At 40.6% G+C, this 21,076-nt stretch overlaps 1 protein-coding gene across 5 annotated transcripts in view; it reads right to left on the bottom strand.

The window, feature by feature from the left end:
* Window positions 1-21,076, bottom strand: part of SPATA6L (spermatogenesis associated 6 like) — a 55,806-nt gene that overhangs the window by 21,390 nt on the left and 13,340 nt on the right. For 4 of the 5 annotated variants that reach the window (XM_044391225.3, XM_026519259.3, XM_057305584.1 and 1 more), the window contains 5 exons: window positions 20,882-21,019; window positions 18,298-18,346; window positions 15,195-15,236; window positions 6,284-6,408; window positions 682-759 (listed from right to left, as the gene is read on the bottom strand). In XM_044391225.3, coding sequence (XP_044247160.2) covers window positions 682-759; window positions 6,284-6,408; window positions 15,195-15,236; window positions 18,298-18,346; window positions 20,882-21,019 — 432 coding nt within the window. The remainder of the gene's footprint in view (window positions 1-681; window positions 760-6,283; window positions 6,409-15,194; window positions 15,237-18,297; window positions 18,347-20,881; window positions 21,020-21,076) is intronic. The other variant, XM_057305583.1, reaches the window with a different exon arrangement.

Genomic DNA, 21,076 nt, shown 5'->3' with positions numbered 1-21,076 from the left:
TTTGCACAGACTAGTGACCCTTTGCATTCAGTCCCCTTAAACCACAGCCTACACTGTGAAGGATTTTCCACAACACCAGACAAGATTTGGGATGACAAGCAAAACACTTGAAGAAGCTTTACAAATTACCTTCATTCATTTTCCATATTGTTCTAGAAAGGATTTTAAATGGTTAAAAATTATGTACAATAAGGTAAAAAGAAACACTGAGAGCAATCAGCATGATGGGGAAATTAGGGCTGAACATGACGGCGAAATGGAGGGGGTGCTCCAGGATGCCCCAAGGCCCTTCATGGTTACCAAAGAGGTACACACGTACAACTCTGAGCTACAGCCTCAGCAAAAGAAAGAAGGAACACGATTATTCTAAGATCAAGAGTAAAAGTCACGAAACAGTAATAAGAAAGCTAACCAGCCTACTTACGTCAAACTTGTGGTTTTAGCTTTTATATCCCCTGCCCCACTGACTATACCATGAGGAATAGATATCAAACACACTCACTCTAATGTGATAGGCTGAGCAAATAGTTTGAATTTAGAAATTCAAACCTAGTGATAAATCTCCAGGTTTCTATTCATCCAGTTGCATCTAAACTTGGTAACTGAGTTTGGGCTAAAATTCTTTAAATCTTTGGAGAAAATTCCTGACAGTTCTATCACTGGCTTCTTGGATATACTTACAGGAAATCTGTTTCTTTGCAGAAACACACGTTCTCTGATGGCTGTCCTTGTAGAAAACTCTATTTTGGGAGCAATGCCCTAAAAATAAAACAGCATAAAAGCAAATAAAATTATTGGAAATAGATTCATGGCCCACCCCATCTAACTTGAAAGCATGTAATAACCTAATTACTTTTTTGTGTGCTTGGCCTAATGCACACATATTACCTAAAATATGTACATAACAAATATATATATGGTGGAATACTATTCAGCCTTTAAAAAGAAGGAAACGCTGCCTTTTATGACAACATAGAAGAATCTCGAGGACATCATGCTAAATGAAATAAGCCAGACACAGAGAGACAAATACGGTGTACGGGATCTAAAGTAGTCAAACTCACAGAAGCAGAGAGTAGAACGCTGCCTGCCAGGGGATGGAGGATGGGAGACATGGGGAGATGATGCTCAAGGGCACGAAGTTTCAGTTGATTATGCAAGACGACTAAGTTCTGGAGGTCTATCTGATGTACAGCAATGTGACCATAGTTAATAATACTATACTGCAAATTTGAAATTTTCTACAAGAAGAGATCTTCAGTATCCTCACAAAAGAAAGAAAGAAAGAAAGAAAGAAAGAAAGAAAGAAAGAAAGAAAGAAAGAAAGAAGAGGGAGGGATGGAAGGAAGGAAAGAAAAGAAAAGGAAAGGAAAGGGAAAAGAAAAAAAGAAAAGAAAAAGGTACACAAATAATAATAAGTGATGGTTAAGTTAATTAGCTCGATTGTGACAATTATTTCACATTGTTGACGTGAAATAATAATTCAAAACATCAAGTTGTACACCGTAAATGTATACAATATTTGTTGATTACACATCAGTAAAGCTGAAAAATAACACACATACATAATAGGAAGAGCTCACACCATGTAACAGGCAGTCTGCGCCAGGCCTTGACCTAAGTGCTCTGTGTATACTGACCATCAGTCCTCACAACAACCCCATGAGGTGGATCCTAATAGAATCTCTGCTTTGCAGATGAGTAACTAAGACACAGAGAGTTTATGTAACCTGACCACTGGGGATGGCAGGGCTGGTCTCTGAACCGGGGCATTCTGGTTCATGCAGTTAGCTACTCTACTGAAAACACTGAACCACAGAATTGAGTGAGATGATCTAGGAGGAGGGATAGACAGAGGTTCTCCTGCCCCACCTACTTGCTTTGGAAAATGTACTTTGTATTATACCAAATATTTATGTTCATTAGGTCTATTTCCAAATTCTGTTTTGTTTCATTGATTGGTACTCCTATTTGGAAGGGTACGTATTGAATAATACGCACATGCAATGTGCACACGCACACAGACACACGGTACTAACGAAGAACAGACTTCTGACGCACACAATCACACGGATGACTCTCAAAGCCATTTTTCTAAGTGAAAGAAGCCAGTCTCAAAAGGTTGCAGACCCTATGATTCCATTTACATGACTTTTCGAAAAACATAAAACTTCTAGTCCCCTGATGAACAGACCAATGGCTGGGGTCAGGGGAGGGGGGATGCGCCTATGTAGGGATAACAGGAGGGAGATCTGGGGCTGATGGAAGAGTTCCGTATCCTGATCATGGCAGTGGTTCCACACATTTACACGTGTGTTAAAATTCAAAGAACTGTATATCAATTTTACTGTGTGGTCATTGAAAAAATAGTTATCTTTCTTAAAAAAAACCCTGAGATGTATAGCAATTTTCCCAAGGTCAACGTGGCTTATAAATGGCAAAACAGGGACAGGACCTGGATCTGATTGAGTTACAGTGTCTCTAACTGACCTCATCAAGTCACCTGCAGGCACGCTCCCATCCCCACCCCCAACACCCCAGGCATGACCCTCTGCTCTGCTCTCCCCGCCGACTCCACCACCTGGCCAGGTACTCCTTGTCCTGGGGGTGCCTTCTCTTTCTTCTCTTCCTGTCTGAACCCCAGCTGGCTCTCAAAGCCTGCCCTCACCCTAACTCCTCCAGGCACCTCCACAGCAGCTTCCCCCTCCAGGCTCCCACAGCTTATATTCATTCATACAACATATTACCCGCACTTCCAAGAAGGACTTGCATCCGCTGAAGCCCTACAGGCTGGAGACTGACATATTCTACATGTGCCAGGTCTTGGAAGGGGCTTTCACGTGTATGATCGCATTTAATCCTCACACAACCTGGGTAGCACACAGTTAGATTCCCATTTTATGTGGGAGGGAGCAGGCTTGGAGGGGTGGTGTCATACAGCTGGAGATCGGGAGAGCCAGGAGTTCACTTGTTTCCTGCCTATTTATTCCTTCCTCTGCATGTTCATTCCTGTGCATTCGTCGGGTCTGCAGAACAAGTCCTTACAGGCACAGGCTAGATCCTCAGCTCCTTCTCTTTTTCTTTTTTCCTTTTTTTTTTTTGCATCTAGAATGCGGTATGCCCATACAAGTGGTCGGCCTGGACTAGTGACTCAAGATTTCTGGGCTTGCAAACACATGGGCCCGTTGCTGCAGAGCCAGATGATGCAGGGGGGCACTGGTCAAACAGTGTACAAGGCCGTGGCCAGCGCAGCCTCACCTCCAGTTAGGAGAATCCCCATACCAAGAGGAGGGTGGGGGAAGTTCCAAGGTCCACAGCGCTACTGGTGGAATCACGAGACCTCCTGTGGGTACCGAATCCCAGGTCCCCCGAGGCCCAGCTGTCTGAGCCTGAATAAGTCACCACTTGAGGCACAGACTTGTGCCGCTGTGTCATTGCCTCTCGGGGAGGCTGCGTGACCCCTGAATGACAGTAGGACAAACCGTAACTGCTCACATCATGTACTGGACTATGTACCAGATAGCATGCTAAACACTACACGTAGATTTAACCCGCATTTAACCCGGTGGGGGAAGTACTGTTATCAGTCCATTTAACAGCTGAGGAAGCTAAGGTACACAGAGACTAAGGAATTTACCCAAAGTCACAGTCACTGAGCGACAAAACTGGGACTGAACCCAGACCATCGGGGTCCACACTTAACTTCTGCATATGTGGCTGCTTAGCCGGCCTTCAAACCCCCACTCCACTTCGCCTGGACAGGAAGAGGAAGAGAGCGTGCCCCACCTGCAAAATCCACACCCTGCAACACATTCTTGCTCGCCTTGTGTAACCTTGACTAATGACAATGACTTACAGACAATAGGGAGGGACGTACTTCCTTTTTCACAGCAATACTGATTTCAGCAAAACAGTTTAGAGCTGAAATTTACAGGCTCTCTCTTGTCCAGTTTCCTTAGCAACGGGATGAGGGTGATGATGGCCAGGTCAACAAAGGAATTTAACAGTACATTTTTTTCTACAATCATAGCACTAAAGGAAAAATGAAATTATTAACTAAGAGTTAATAATTAAGAAATAATAATATCCTTTCTGCTTACTTTACAAAGTCAGTCTTCACCCAACAAGAAAACAAACTATATTAAAAAAAGTTCTTGGGGCGCCTGGCTGGCTCTGTCGGTAGAACACACAACTCTTGATCTTTGGGGTTGTGAGTTCAAGCCCCACGATGGACATAAAGCTCAGTTTAAAAAAAAATTAAAATTTAGCAAAAAGCCCAAACAGAACAAAACAAAAAAATTCTTGACCTTGACAAGGAGAAGAGGGAGAAAAAACTATCAGGGTGTCAAGTGAAATAAAGTGAAACATGGAAATACAAAGAAAAGTCACATTTTTGTGGAGGAAATAAATGAATTAATAACTTAAGAGAAAATAAATGAAGTAATGATTTGCCTGACTGGCACACATAATCCACACTCACGTTCTATGATATTAATGAAGAGAAAGTAGACACTGGGCTGAAATAAACATGAGACACTCCGCCTCTCGCAGTGACCAAGAGTGAAAACTTTAAAGTCCAACAGGCCAGCATGAGAACCCTGCTTCATCGCTCACCAGCCCTGTGGCTTCAAGCACACTTCTTGAACTCCCTGTGCTAGCTTCCCCACCATAAAACAGGAAAAGGATAGCAGCCACCTTGCAGGGCTAAGGAGGACTGAACAAGATAAGTCATGTATCAAACTCAGCACAGGACCTGGCATCTGGAGAGCACACAAATGTCAGTCATCATTAAAACTGTGGCGACTGGTTTTGTTTTGCTTTCTAGAACATTCTAGAGAAATTGAGCTCCTCTATCTTTTTACAAATTGTTTACAACACAGTTTCATTAACTTCATTGATACTTTACCTCTAATGCGTGAGGATCCTTGCCTGCAGTGTTAAAGCCCTTTTGCTGATGATTACCTGCGTTTATGAGTGACTGTAAACACAACCTCCTATACGTTCTTCTTCCCACTTATGCTCATGAAGTTAAACAGAGACGACATTTGGGGGAAGTCAAGAACATGTGTTTGTCCACGTCTTGATATCCAGCTGGATACCAGCCCAGTGTTTACGGATGGCTTTGACTTAACAGAAAACTCAGGCAAACCAAAGTTAATGTAAAGAGTATTCGCCACGCAATTCTCACCAGTTTTTATCCTTTTAGCTTCTGAAGAGCAATAGACCAATAACTGAAAATAATAAAGGCGAGCGTTCTCACGAGTACCACGGATGTAAGTGATAGATGAAGAGTATCTCTGAGGGGTATCAGTGATCCTCACCAAACCGTCCAAGATTAGGGAGGGTTTAAAGTTACGGTCGTTAGCAATTCTGATGAGGACAACTTTGGATGAATGTCTGCTGCTTGAAATACGAGAACTAGAAGTTCTGTCGTCATAAACATCACAGAAACAAGGGTTCTGCACGTTATATATTCTGCACGGTACTCTCAACAAAACGGGAGGCGATAACATTTTATGGAATTACAACAATAGCGACTCATGGGGGAGTAAGAGAAAGGGTGAGGATTAAATAGGCTTTTTAAATTCATAAAGCTATGGCCCTTGTAACAGAAGCCCCCCAAGTAACATAAAGGTTGAGAAAATTGTCAGAGCTGCCTTGGAGTTAGAAACCATCACAGATACCATCAAAACAAATATTCTGAATTTGGGTTCAGGTAATGCCCCCAAAACAGATTGTTATCTGAATAACCGCTGTGTATTTCAAGGTCCTTTGGTAGTGTCACTGTGAACCTCTGTCCCTTTCCCTTCCTTTAAGTGGAGACTGTGACTTCTGCCTTGGCTGACATGAGAGCTATCACGAGGAAAATCACACACCAGAGGAAAATCTGAAACCTCAAAAGAAATGAGAGGCAACTTTATTGCTATCACGACTCTATTTGCTTTCATTATTGCTACTAAAACAATAGCTACGATTAAATAAACAGGTATCAAATCTTCCAGTTAGTCTGCATTAAGAGGAGGTGGAAAAGCATCCTTATAAGTATGTGGCAGTGTGAATAAGGCAAAGATTTGGCCTGATTAGGTTAAGACCCTTCCCCCCACCTCTCAGGTCAGCAGTGGGAATCAGTATAATTTGCTATTTTGAATGGGGCATTTAAACGGGGCTGCTTACCAGAGCAACAGGGGTACTAACCCACATGAAGTGAGCAGCCCAAGAACAAGCCCTATCAGAGGTAAAATGCCCGGGCCTCAAGAAGTCCAGCTGGGCACGAACCACTTACTGGAAAACCTGCAATCGTCTTCATGAGCACCTCCCTGCACATCCCAGGGAGCGAAGGTGTCAGCTTGGGTTCAGGGAAAAGAAAATCCCGTGTGTTTTCTTCATAGCAGGCCAACTCCTCCCACACTAGAAAGAAAGGAGAAAAGCCAAAAGTAGATTTACATTCTCGAAATGATCTACATTCCCGAATTTAACAAAATAAAAGCTTAGACAGGTGACAGCCCAGAATAGCACTCAGATAAAAATAGACATTTTGATCAAAGCACCTGTTATTCAAGAGGTGGCGTAGAAAAGACTTCTACTACTTCTTATCTCATGGATCATTTTTAAAAGCTTTCCCAAGTCATAACAGAGAAGAAGGAAAAAGTGAAAGGATTGTTCCACAAAACAGAACAAAGAGAAAAACCTCTTTTCATCCATCCGTCTGTCCATCCATCAATGCATCCACCCATCCTTTCCTTCAACAGTGTTTTCTAAGGACATATCTTGGGCCAAGGCCTAGGGATAGAACAGGAACAAGGCAGACAATGCCCTGTTCACACAAAGGTTACAGCATAAGCTGGGAGGGGGGGGGGTCAACGTGTCCACTGATGCAGGGATATCAGCAACCCAATGGGCCACAGAATAGTCACAGCTACGGTTCTTAGCAGGGCTGCTACCAGCCACAGGGACATTTCCAAATTTTGTGGGGACATTTCATGGGCAGGAGCCAGAGGTGCTAAGGTGTCCTGCAACACTCAAGACACTCTTGTACAACATTCTAACGTCATAACAGACATTCTTTCAGGTGAGAAGCTATTTTATAATTGGCTGAGCCCGGAACCTCACTGTTACATACAAACACGGAGCACTTTCTTTGCATGATCTTAAAATACACCGAATTTTTAGGAATGCAGCTACTGTGTACTGTGTACGTGGTTCGGATCTTTACTGAGACCCTACTGGCATTTTGAAAATCATGCCACATGTAAATACTTCCTTATGCTCAATGTTTGTGTACTGATACAACTATTTTATTTTAAACCATTTTCCTTTTATTTCTGCTTTGTTACAGCAGAAGTATTGCTTGCAGCGATTTGTGTAAGCTCGTTATATAAACCACGAATATTATTTCAGTACGGCGAAGGGGTGCTACAAAACACTCATTGCCAAAAGAAGATCTTGCATCTAAGAGGACTGAGAGTCACGGCGCTGAAGGACGAAGAAGCTGCCAGCTGAGCCCTCCCTGTCTACACAGCAGGTGCTACGCAAGAGGTTCAGACCCAGAGTGGCCCCTATACAGAGCACTGCCGAAAAAGAAACCAGAGTCAATGAGGCAGCTTTACCGTTTTGTGACTGCCATTCGATTTTGAGAAGAACTCTGACGAGGGTGTATTTCTGGCACATCAGCGGTACAAAACTGCTGACGTTATCAAATGTGACGGATTAATGTCTTCCTACTTATTCCGCTCAACACAAATGCGTGGGTTCTCACAAGGATCGAAGTACAAGAAGAATGCATTTTGTTTTTCATCACGATATCATGTCTTTCCACTCCTCTCGTCTCATCTCAGATGTGCTCTAGCCACATGGACTGATGGTCTATTTCTTTCCCTCCTCCGCTGCATACGTACTTCCTCAGCCCATGCTGGTCCTTCCAAAATGTCCTTTCTTCCTTCCCATTCCAGGTGAGATCCCATTCATCTTTCAACTTTCACCTTAACCACAACCCGAGCTGAAACCAAGAGTCAGACACTCAACCGACTGAGCCACCCAGGCGCCCCTAAAGATGGACATTTTACAACTACATTTCAGTGGCGGTCAGAAAAGAGAGGCGACGTACAGGCTCCTGATTGTACATCTCCAAGCAGATGACGTCAGAGAACTTAAGGCTCTGCTTACGTTACGTGCTCAGTCACCCCCTTTCTTACCCTCATTAGTTACCCTCTTTGAGACTCAGTTTCCACCACTGTAAGAGAAGGAGACAGACGAAAAGCCCTCTAAAATCTTTCCAACTCCTGCCACTCATTCATTTCTCAATCACATCTTCTCCATTTTTTCAATCTCTTTTCGTTCATGCGTTCAAGAAATACGCACTGAGGACCTATTGTGTGCCGGGAGTTCTAGACACTGGGTGTGTAGCAGGGAACACAACGGGTACAATTCCTGCCCTCCCGGAGCTTACAGTCCACAAGTGGTAAACAATTACACGAATGAATATACAATGTACATTGATGATAAAGAGGAAGGCGGGGAGGCAGTGGGAAGGTGGGGGGAGTTCTAAGATCGATCTTCTACTTCATCCCGGCTCCTTTGACGGTGCTCCAGTGATGGGCATGAGATCCCACCTCTGCTGGCCAGAGAGACTTCTTCCACTCAGAGACCTCACAAGTGCACCCTGAGAATGGGCAGTGATGTGACAATCTCCTCGCCCAACAGAACACAGCCTTCTCCTGAGGCCTGCAGTACACTGGTTAAGAACTGTTTCTAGGTTCAGACAGAGCTGGTTCAAAACCCTGCTCCACCCTTTACCAGCTCTGGGACCAGGAGCAAATTACATCATCTCCTAGTTTCAGCTTCCTTTTCAGGAAAACGTAAAAGTCATAATGGTACCTGCCGCTTGGGGCTACTGGGAGGGCACATGACATATATAAAGTGCAGAGCACACAGCCTGACATCACCTGCCGTTACCAGGACCGCTCCACGACACCAACCCAGCAGAGGTCCCAGCACCACCCTGGTCTCTGGATGTCATGTGTTTTCGATCATACACTCCTACTCGAATAAACATGCAGTGTGATGCTCTCCACACTGGGCTTCTCCTTTTTCCTTCCATAGGTTTTTGGCCAGGTCTTGTCACTGTGTCCAACATGACAGCTACTAAATAAATCGTGTATTTAGCAAGAATTAAAATAAAAACAAAGAGGTCAGAAAATTGAAGGCATGCTCGTCTCCGATCTTTGGAATCACAGGAATAAAGAGACCGAAATTGGAGACAAGAACTGAAAGGCTGATGTGTCTCAATTCTCTCTCTCTGCTTTGGTCATGTTCTAGAGTCCAAACAGCCACCCAGTGTAAAAATGTCAGCACAGCAAGGGGAGGCTACAGCAAGAGCCTCGGTTATACATACTAAGTGTATACACAGTCTGAGCAATTCTCAGAGGCCAGGTGAAATGTCTGGAAGAAATCAGTGTTCTTAAAGCTCAGACAGGGACATCATCACTGCCATCAGTGAAAAACTCTTCCTCCAAAAAAGGAAAACAAATGAGCCTTCGAGAAAAATAGTCATTCTTGTAACAAGGTTGTTTTGAAAATCTAACATTTACAGAGCGTATCAGAATTGACAGCTTGCCTCCCATGATGAAGTCTCATGTGACGCCTTCTGCACAGAGAAGGAAACTGGCTCTGTGAGAAGGAGGCACTTAGGATCCCACACGGCAAAGCAGGAATTCAAACCCATATTATCTGAGGCAGGCGTTCTTTTACTGCTGATGCCTGGTGAACACCACAACTAAGTATAAAACAAAGTCTGATTGAAGGAACGGGCGCCCACTGAAATAGCATTTTACAGCTGGACTGAACAGACGTGACTTCTCCAAAAGGAGAGGTTTTTATCTGAGACATGGGTAAAAAGAAAGCGCTAAGCTCCCAAACAGGATTACGCTGCTGCCCCCCTGTGTCCGTTCGCTTTTTCCCATCTTTGTAAACTCGAACCAGAGGAGTCTCTGTGGCTTCTAAGCCAAATCATTGGACCTTTTTAGCAGTAAAGCCATAGGTAAATCTAAGGCTCTCGTATCATCAACACAATGGTCATAACATGTCTTTTTTTTTTTTTTTGACAAGGTATTTTTTTTTAAGATTTTATGTATTTATTTATTTGACGGAAAGACAGCCAGCGAGAGAAAGAACACAAGCAGGGGGAGTGAGAGAGGAAGCAGCAGGCTCCCAGCAGAGGAGCCCAATGCGGGCTCAATCTCAGGATTGTGGGATCACGCCCTGAGCCAAAGGCAGACGCTTAACAACTGAACCACCCAGGCGCCCCCATAATACGTCTTTTGACTATAGATGTGTTGGAGAGCGATGTGAATAAACATCAAACAATAAAATACTATCTGCTGCAAGATGAAAAATGAAGGATTCCAGCCACGTGAAGGATGGGTCCCTGCAAACCTAAATGTGGCCCCTGTGGCCCCACGGTGCTGCCTACGCTATTATCAAGTATGGAGAACCAGCAGAGCAAGTTCTCTACGCCACCGTTCTGCCTGGTACCACGGGCGTGATACCAGCACCACAGTGTGGGGCATGTTCCAAGCACACCCTCAACACACAGATGTTGGACAGACTAGTGGACCGATCTGTAATGCATCTGAGGCTAAGTGAAATTTCTTGGAGCAATTCTACTTTAATGCTACTAAGAATTACAATCCGCGATACAAGGACTGTAGACAAAAGGAAAAGGAGTATCATACAGCCTCCATTTCATATCTGAGTAGCTTCTGAGTTATAACCCGCAGGCACGCACCCAGCCTCGAGGTTCTCCAATCATCATGGCCTTGAACTAGTCTTGCAACCTTCTCACAGATGGATTTCTGGTCATGTGAAAAACATAGGGTAATCTAAGATATATTGAATTTTAAAAAGCAAGTTGCAGACTATATTCAACCAATACGTACACTAAACATACATATATTACATACTAGATAGAGTACATTCATGCATTCATATGTGTGTACGTATAAATGTATTTTAAATTTCACTGAATACACTAAATGCATTGCATATACATCTACCTGAAAATGTCTAAAAAGAAACACAACAAATTATTAGTAGTAATTATTGTCAGAGGTTGTTGAGGAATGTGGCTTTTAACTTTTTTCTTATCTAACTTTATTGTTAAATTTTTATAGTCGGAGTATTTAGGTATTGTGTAATTTTTTAAAACTTTGTGTAGAATTAAATAAGACCAAAATGGGCCTGCTTCTACTTCATTAACACTGAAATATAACTTGCCAGTTTGCACTGATATATGTTTGAACATAAGATTAGGTCAAATAAGAAAAGAAAAATAAACTATGGGAAAAAAATTCAATACCCTGATTTTAGCCTGTCACTTTTAGGCTGAAAACTGTTCAGTAAGAATTTCTGAAAAGCAGGTAGGAAGCATCTCTGATCTTTCCTCTGTTCTACCTAAGAAAGCCCTGACATATACAAGCGTGCCTGTCCTTAGCCACAGAGAGTGGGGCTCCTCTCTGTTTTCAGGGCCTGCTTCTGCCAATGAGCCAAGAGGCAGAAGAAAGAGCTACAGACTTCCAGGTCCCCTCGACTCCTCGGGGCCCGTGTCTTGCTCTAGGTACAGCCCCAGCTGGCAAAACTATGATGCTCATAAAAGCCTCTACGGCCACCTCTGCTTTAGCTCAGCAGGCTGCCAGACTCACTTTCCTTCTCCCATGCTTTCTTATGAAAAAGAAAAATTCAAACAATAAAATACCAAAATAACACAACAGAACAGGAGATATATATATGCATTAAGCATAACTTATTAAAATCTTTGGTAACGGGGTGCCTGGATGGCTCAGTCATTAAGCATCTGCCTTCAGCTCAGGTCATGATCCTGGGGTCCTGGAATCGAGCCCCTCATCGGGCTCCCTGCTCAGCAGGGAGCCTGCTTCTCCCTCTGCCTGCTATTCCACTGGTCATGCTTGCTCTCTGTCTCTCTCTCTCTCTAATAAATAAATAAAACCTTAAAAAAAATCCTTTGGTAAAAATATCGGGAATTTATACCAAAGTGCAACGTTAACATCCAGACATCCCTCCACAAGTAATCAAAGGACACCGAAAGCCACATTACACAGAAGAAAAGAAAGAAAACAAATCATGGGAAAATGGAAATTTTTAAGAAGTTTTAAATTTTAGGTTGTCACAAATCATATCTAAAAAGAAGGGGCCAGCACATACAGTAAAATATATTTTTAAAATATTATATGCTTTGCAAACACAGTAAGTTCAAATAATACTAACCAGCATTAGCTAGGCTATGGGCAAGGGGCATGCCATACGCTACTGAACGCAGTAATAATGGGAACTTGCTGGCGGTCAGCTTACTCCCAGGGGACAAGACATGGATGTTCAGTCTCGTATACTTGTCCCCCCGATCCATAGCAGATTATGTTCCGAGACTGCCAGAGGACACCTGAAACAGCAGGCAGTACTGAATCCTATATACACTATGTTTTTTCCTATACACACACACCCACGATAACGTTTAACCTATAAACTAGGCTTAGTAAGAGATTAACAACAATAACTAATGATAAAATAGAGTAATTATAACCATATACTGTAACAACAGTCAGGTGAATGTGGTCTCTTGCAAAATATCTTGTTGCCTGTACTCACCCTTCTTGTGATGACGTGCTTTGATAAAATGCCTGCATGATGAGAAGAAGTGAGGTAAGTGACTCAGTGTTAGGCGACTACTGACCTCCTGACAATGTCAGAAGGAGGGTCCTCTGCTTCTGGACCCTTGCTGCCATGGGTCACTGAAACCACAAGAAGCAGAACCACAGATATGGGGGGGCCACTGTAATTCTATTCTTTACAAATATACCAAGAGAAAAAAATAATTTTTATAGATATGTGAATGACAAAACCTAAATGTCTAACAATATCAATTTAAGGATAATTATAATGCTATGGAAAAACACATAGCTATTGAGAGTGACAAACTACAGATCGCAATGCAGTGAAAAAGCAAAACCCCAAATATTATGTCCCTACTCTTCATGGACTTATAAAAACACGTAAGTAAATTAATGAAATTCTTTATGGCCATTAAAAATAATAATGTACATCTATGCTTTTAGAAAAGGCAATGCAACAGTGAAAAAGAAAATATATGTGATGCTATTATGTAGAAATTCTGTATCTAGGTGTTCTCTCCACAGAGATATATCAAGAAACATGTTCACCGCATTATAAAGGTTTTCTCATCATTTGGGGATGCTTTTTGCAACAAGTAAAAACTGTAAAGCTATTTTCATTTTGGGAAGAGAAAAGGCAAAAACCTGTCACAGCAAAGATCAAAAAAGAATTAGAAATGTTTGAGTTTTAAATATTTTCTCTCTCTTTCTCTCTCTCTCTCTCTCACATACACACACACACACACACACACACACACACACAGACTAAAATCACCAAGTAGGGACCCCTGGGTGGCTCAGTTGGTTAAGCATCTGCTTTCAGCTCAGGTCATGATCCCAGGGTCCCGGGATCGAGTCCTACATCAGGCTCCTTGCTCATGGGGAACCTGATTCTCGCTCTGCCACTCCCCCTACTCCATGCCTGTGTTCTCTCTCACTCCCTCTCAAATAAATAAATAAATCCTTTAAAAAAAAAAAAAAAAGACACAAGAAGCAAAGATACCACAGAAAAGTTTCCTCCTAAAGTCGCATGATTCTAGCAAGCACTTTTTCTGTAAAGGGCCAGATAGTAAATACTTCAGGTTTTGCAGACCATATGGTCATAACTACTCAACACCAGCCTAAACAAAAGCAGCCACAGACAAGATCCAAACAAATGAGCATGGCTGTGTTCCAATAAAACTTTATAGACAATGAAATCTGAATTTTATATAATTTTCACATCATGAAATACTTTAAAATCCCTTTCCAACCATTCAAAATATGTAAGAACTGAAGATAGTTTGGCAGTTCCTTAAAAAGTTAAACACAGAGGGGTGCCCTGGGGGGCTCAGTCGGTGAAGCATCCAACTCTTGATCTCAGGGTCGTGGGATTGAGCCCTACACCGGGCTCTGAGCTCAATGGGGAGTCTGCTTGTCCCTCTCCCTCCCCCTGCTTGCATGTGCACACGCACTCTCTCTCTCTCGCAAACAAATAAATAAAATCTTAAAAAAAAAAAAAAGTTAAACATGGAGGTACCATATGACAAAAATTCTACTCCTGGGTCTACACCCAAGGGAACTGAAAACATGTACTCACACAACAACTTGTTCATGAATGTTGATAGCAGTGTTATTCGTAATATTCAAAAAGAGGAAACAAACCCAATGTCCATCAACCAGCGAATGGATAAACAAACTTTGGTATAGCCATATAAAAACACATTATGCAGCCCTAAAAAAAATTAAGTAATGATACATGCCACAACGTGGATGCACTTTGAAAACATGCAAAGTGAAAGGGGCAGACACAAAAGGCCACCACGTATTGTCTGAGTCCAGTGACATTAAATGTCCGGGATAGGCCAATCAACAGAGAAAGCAGATTAGTTGTGGCCAGGGCTATGAGAAGAGGGAGTAAAAGAGGGACTACTAATGACTACGCATTTCTTTTTGGGATAATAAAAATGTTTTGAAATAAGATAGTGGTGATGGTTGCACGGCTTTGTTAAGACACTAAAGCAACTTAATTGTACACTTGACAACAGTGAAGCTTGTAGTATATGAATTAAACATAGAGTATATGAATCTCAATTTTTAAAAACGTAGGAATTTAGCTCACGAGTCATACAAAACAAACCGCAGGCCAGATTTGGCCGGGGGCCTATAGTTTGCCAACCCTGTTCTAGCATCTAACACAGAAGACAGCTTTGGGCATTACACACACACACATGCCCCATAAATTAGAACAAAGCCAAAAGCAACAACTGGAAGGAAACTGCGCCAAGATTCTATTATTTGATGATAATTAGATAAAGTCATGAAAAAATGGAAAGTCAAGAGCCTGTTGATGCTTATTGCCACCAAACCCATAAAGTTACTTTTCCGGGAATGGACAGAATTCAACAGACTAGTGGGGGAAAAAGGGGAGTGTTCTAGAAAGCACAACTCGTAAATACCAATCCCATTCTGTCACGCCATAGTCCTTTCAAAATAAAATAAGCTACATTAGAAATGCATTTACTGGCACATTACCTGGAGGTACCAGTTGTATTAATTCAAACCTCGTTAGGAAGCCTAAAAGGGAAAAAATGAGATTTTAATACTTGAGAAAACTGCTGGAGTTGTTCATTAATTGCTAAGTTTAAGACTGCCATAACATCCTGTTTACATTAATAATAATAATAATAATAGGGGCCATACCAACAATGATTTAGGTATTTTGAGGCCCAGTAATTCAAAGGCATGGAATGAGAGTAACTGGTATTTTATGCCCTGAAAAGTATTGATGAAATGAATGCAATATTTTCTCTCTTAAAAATGTATTCGTAAGAGATGCTGGGTGGCTCAGTCAGTTAAGTATCTGCCTTCGGCTCAGGTCATGATCCCAGAGTCTTGAGATCGAGCCCCATATCGGGCTCCCTGCTCAGTGGGGAGCCTGATTCTCCCTCTCCCTCTGCTGCTCCCCCTGCTTATGCTTTCTCTCTCTCTCTCTCTCTGACAAATAAAATATTTTTTAAAAAATTTTTAATATATTCATAAGTCACTGACATAATAATCGACTTCTCATTTTTAAAAATTCACAATACAACTGTTGTCCATTAACCTATACAAATTTATCTTGCTTAAAACAGTATGCTCTCTAATTATATAAATGAGATATAAAATATCACATTTTTTATACTTCCTGAGTTCAAAATGTATTTACAAATAGTGAGCCCATGTACAAAATCTATAAGGACAAGAATAAAATTCAAATCTTAAAGTAATTTAAACATAAATGGTATAACAATTAAAAATCAATAAAGATAATTCCCATGAAATGTGAGAAGTGAAAACATTTTAAAATAGACAATAATGTGACAATTATAGACACTTACAGTTATTTATACTGTATGATATATTTGAAAGTTGCTAAGAGAGTAGGTTTTAAATGTTCTCACAACAAAAAAGAAATGGCATTATGTTATGTGATGATTGTCTTAGCCAATGCTGTGGTGGTTATCATTTTGCAATATATAAGTGTATCGAATCCGCATATCATATGCCTTAAATTTACACAATATTATACATCAATTATGTCTGGAAATATATACAAGAAGCTGGAAATATATACAAGAAAAGTGAAACTGTCCCTTTGTAGACTTATGAAAAATATATGTGTGTATGAGGACAGAATTTTAAATGCCAAGGAACTTAACAGCAAAGACAGCCTGTAATTTTAGGTTTTCCAAGTAGGAAGGAATATATCTTTGCCAACTATCACTCCAATGGTAATGCCTAGCACTTCATTTGTCTCAGACTTCAAATTCCTTACAATTAATTCTCACCACATCCCATGTTCATGGATTGGAAGACCTAATACTGTTCAGATGGAAATATTCCCCAAGTTGATCTACAGGTTCAGTGCAAAGCCTATCAAGAGCCTTGCTGGCTTCTTTGCAGAACTGACACGCTGATCCTAAAGTTCATATGGAAAGCCAAAGAAATCCAAATAGCAAAAACTGCCTTGAAAAGAAGAACTAAGGTGGGGGACTCACATTTCCTGATTTCAAAACTTACTTACAAAGCTACAGTAATCAAAATTGTGTGGAAGTGGCATAATGATAGATACATGCATCAATAGAATAGAATTGAGAATCCAAAAAACCCTTCATATTTACACTCAGTTGAGTTTCAATAAACGTATGAAGACTATTCAACGGGGGTAAAATACTCTTATCAACAAATGGTACCGGGACGATTAGATATCCAGATGCAAAAGGATGAAGTTGGACTCCTACTTCATGCTATTTTTTAAAAATCAACTTAATATGTGTCATAGGCCTAAATGTGAAAGTCAAAACTATAAAACTCTTAGAAGAAAACATACACATAAATCTTTGTGACTTGAATTAGGTAATGCTTTCTTAGTTATGACATCAACAGTGCAAATAACAAAAGAAAAACAGATAAAATAGAATTCATCAAAATTTAAAATTTTTGCATTTCAAAGAACACCATCAAGAAAGTGAAAAGAAAATCCAAAGAATAGAAGAAAATATTTATCTATCATACATCTGATATGGGACTTGTATCTACAAGGTACAAAGAACTCAATACAAGTCCATTACATATTACAACTCAATAATAAAAAGCCAAATAACCCAATTAAAATATAAGCAATATCTCTGAATACACATTTCTCCAAATAAGATACACAGTCAATAATCACGTGAAGAAATGTTCAACATCATCAAACCACAATGAGATTCCACTTTGTACCCACAAGGATGGCTAATAGTCAAAAGGACAGGTAATAACAAGTGTTGGCCAGGATGTGGAGAAATGGAAGCCTCACACATTGCTGGTACAATGTGAAATGATGCAGCCGCTTTGGTAAAGCTTCTCCGGAGATTAAAAAGAATTACCATATGACTCCACACTTCTATTTCTAGGTATATAACCAAGAGAAATGAAAACATATGCCAACAGAAAAACGTGTACACAAATATTCATAGCAACATTATCCATCATAGCCCACATGTGAAAACAACCCAACTGTCCATCAACCAATGAATGAATAAATAAAATGTAGTAGAGCCATACAATGGAACACGATTTGGCCACAAAAACAAACAAAGTACTAACACATGCTGTAGCAAAGATGAATCTTGAAAACATTATGCTCAGTGAAAAAAGCCAGGCACAAAGGAACATGGATTGTATAATTCCATTTATATGAAATATTCAGAACAAACAAATCTATAGAGACAGAAAGATTGGTTAGTAGTTACCCTGGGCTGCGAATGATAAGGAAGAATGGGTTCAGGGTTTTGTTCTACGGTGATAAAAATGTTCTAAAATTAATTATAGTGATGGTTACACAACTGTGTGAAGATATAAAAACCATTTAATTGTAACAAATTAATAAACAGAAGTGTACTATCCAATAAATCCCATCTCTGTCTAGAGATGCTTGTAATAGAGATTGTAATAGAATGAAAAACATGATTCAAATGTGACATAGACTCTCCTGAATATAAATATGGATCCAACATGGAAATATCACAACTTAGAATACAGAATTTTATACCTTTACACACACTTACATACATAAAACAGTTGCTTTGTTTTGTTTTGTTTTGAGAGTACCTACTTTCTAAAATGTCTGCCACAGCGCCAGGATCTACTGCATTTTCAAACACCTGCAGGGAAGAAAAATGGTGAAAGTAAATTTTCAAAGATTTATTAACATTATCTTATAGAAACTGTAGATTATATTCTTCCAAGTAATTAACACATGTCAATTCCAGCTACATAATATTTTAAAACTCAACAGGAGTGTGTTTAACAGGTATGTGGTTAAAAGTTCAACGAATGACTACAGAATGAAAGCACAGCACCAAGGACAAGGAAAATCTGAGTTCGCTGGATTTACCACATGGTCAAAATGTCATTAACTTGACCTAGCCCTACAGTTTGTTGCTAAAAGCACATCTGGCATCAACCTCAGAGTTCTGCTTGAGTGCCTAGAAAACCAGTCTGCATACCGCCGACACTCGTTAAATGATGGTAACTGAATAAATGACATTAGCAATTGGTTGTGCTAAAAAGGAACAAAAGTAAAAATTCCATCTATGTGTAACACAAAAGAAAACCATGCACCAGTAACTACACTCCTACAGAATCCTAAAGAACCAGAGCGAGGGAGAGCCTCATGAGATTAAAGTACATCGTGAAGCACAAGACAAATGTTGTGATATCTGTCTAGCCAATGCCAAATCTGCTTATTTTGTCCTTGAGCTGAAGGGTCTGGGAGAGGACTGAGATTAACAGCATAACACACCTTCTCCCTGAACTCTGGAAGCCTCGAAGAAACAAAAGTTTTCAGCAGAGTTTGATTTCAGGCATTTAAGATCTGATTTAAATGGTGTTTAAATTTAAGCATGGTTAAAATCTGCTCTTGATCTAAAGCCAGGTCACCTTTAAGTACAAATATGGAGGCTGTCCCCTGTAATTCATTTTTGTCTTACCGACTTTGATGTACAAAGCAAATGCAGGTGAGGGGTTTTTTTCCTTTCCCTGAATTATTTCAGTACTTGCATCCCTTCACTTCTTCCATGTCTACGGATTTTCTCAACTATGATCCTGGGGAGTAACTGCTCAAACATAATGTCTCATACATTCTTGAGGAGCAATTTCTTATTTATCCAAATGTTTTAGAACATTCAATTCTGGGTTACACAGAAGGCCCAAGGGGGAGAAAATGTCTTCAATACTTGCTGGAAGTATTTGAGAATGGAGAATGGAATACAGAGAATGGAACAAATATAAGAAAACTAGAACCAGGCAGGAGAAAGCTGGAATATGAACCCAAAGAGCTCACACACGAGGGCAATATTTCAACATTTTCAAATAACTGCATTTTATGAAAAGAAAAATGGTCCGTGGTACATGTTTGACCAGCAATCGTCAAATGCACAACTTTGCAACAGAGCAGTAGCGGCATCTGGAGTCTAACGTCTCTGAGGTTGATCGCCCCCGCCTTTCTACAAGTCAAGGATGTTGGACTAGATGACCTCCAAGGTCATGTATGGAATTATCATTCTGTGCTTCTGTGATTTTGTATCCCTGGGCTTCTCATAAAAAGAGAAGACTTTTTAAAATCTTCTATAGAAGGAAACCTGAAAAACTAATAAGGATATTCTTAGGGGAAAAAAATAGACTACATTTTCACCACCCACTTCTTACCACTACCAATATCTAAATAGTAGAAATGGGTTCCTCTGGATTCTGACTATATGTCCCAAGGTAATACCCATTTATTCCTCTCCTCTCTTATCCAACCAGTGTGGTAGACTCTATTTAAATTTTTGCTGTGATTTCCAAAAACACTACATACAGCCCTAGCCTTTTAGAAAATCAATCCTCATCTCCTCTCCCAGTCTCAGTTGGAAAAAGGTCACTTTCTGAGCAACACCATCCAGACCTTTACAAGTGATAGGCTCTACCCATACTCATCCTCTCCTCCAAAAAGCAGCTCAGCGATATTGTTTGGGGGAAAAGCATTAGGCTTATCAAGGCCAAAACTGATTCTGCCTCCAAATTCCAAAACGAAAACTTCAAAGAACTGTCCATGATTCATACTAATGAAATGAATATTCTCAATTGAAGTGGGAAGAAAGTTGTAATGTTCTATTAATATCACGTTCCTATTCCCTGGAATGGAACCTAGCCTTTATCACTATAGCTAAATAAACCACGGATGACCTAAGAACATTCAATAAATCTGAAGAGGCTTGTTTTCTTACAGGATTTCAGATACAGGATTTTACTAATTCAAATATAGGTTCTTCATTATTTTTCTGAGTCTACAAAAGTTTGTTCCTAAGGTCCACTAATTTACTGATAATCCCTGTCATAAATGTAATGCAACTGCCTCTAACACCTCCAAGAACATTCAGAAAATGCTCTCTGCTCCAGTTAGAAAATGCCATGGGAATTCCAAGAATAGAAAACATCCAGCAGGGCATGTAGCGCTAGGTTGACAGAACTTGGCTCAGACCTACAAGGCAGAAGCAAGTCCTCCAACTCTGGTTTTGTACTGGGCTGAGGTGCCTTCAAATCATTTTTTTTTTTTTTAAAGAAAATGTACAAAATAACTTTATAAGAACCATGAGATGATCTCCAGACAACAAGGTTTAAACTTCTCTATTTGGCAGTGAGAGAGTCAGGATCACCTTTTCAAACCTCATGCTCTGCTGAATCATAATGGGGAACACAGAGGGAAAGCAGTCTGTCTCCAGGTACTGATTCAGGAGATACACGCCAAGGTACACATCTTGCTTGTCAGGCAGGAACACCCCTGGACAAGAGATCTTCAAAACAGAAAATAGAGAACAGGGTTTGTTTGGTGTCGTTTTTTAAACGGAGCT

This window comes from Ursus arctos, unplaced genomic scaffold (genome assembly GCF_023065955.2).
Source record: "Ursus arctos isolate Adak ecotype North America unplaced genomic scaffold, UrsArc2.0 scaffold_33, whole genome shotgun sequence".
NCBI lineage: Eukaryota > Metazoa > Chordata > Mammalia > Carnivora > Ursidae > Ursus > Ursus arctos.
This window is presented reverse-complemented; position numbering and strand designations above follow the sequence as displayed.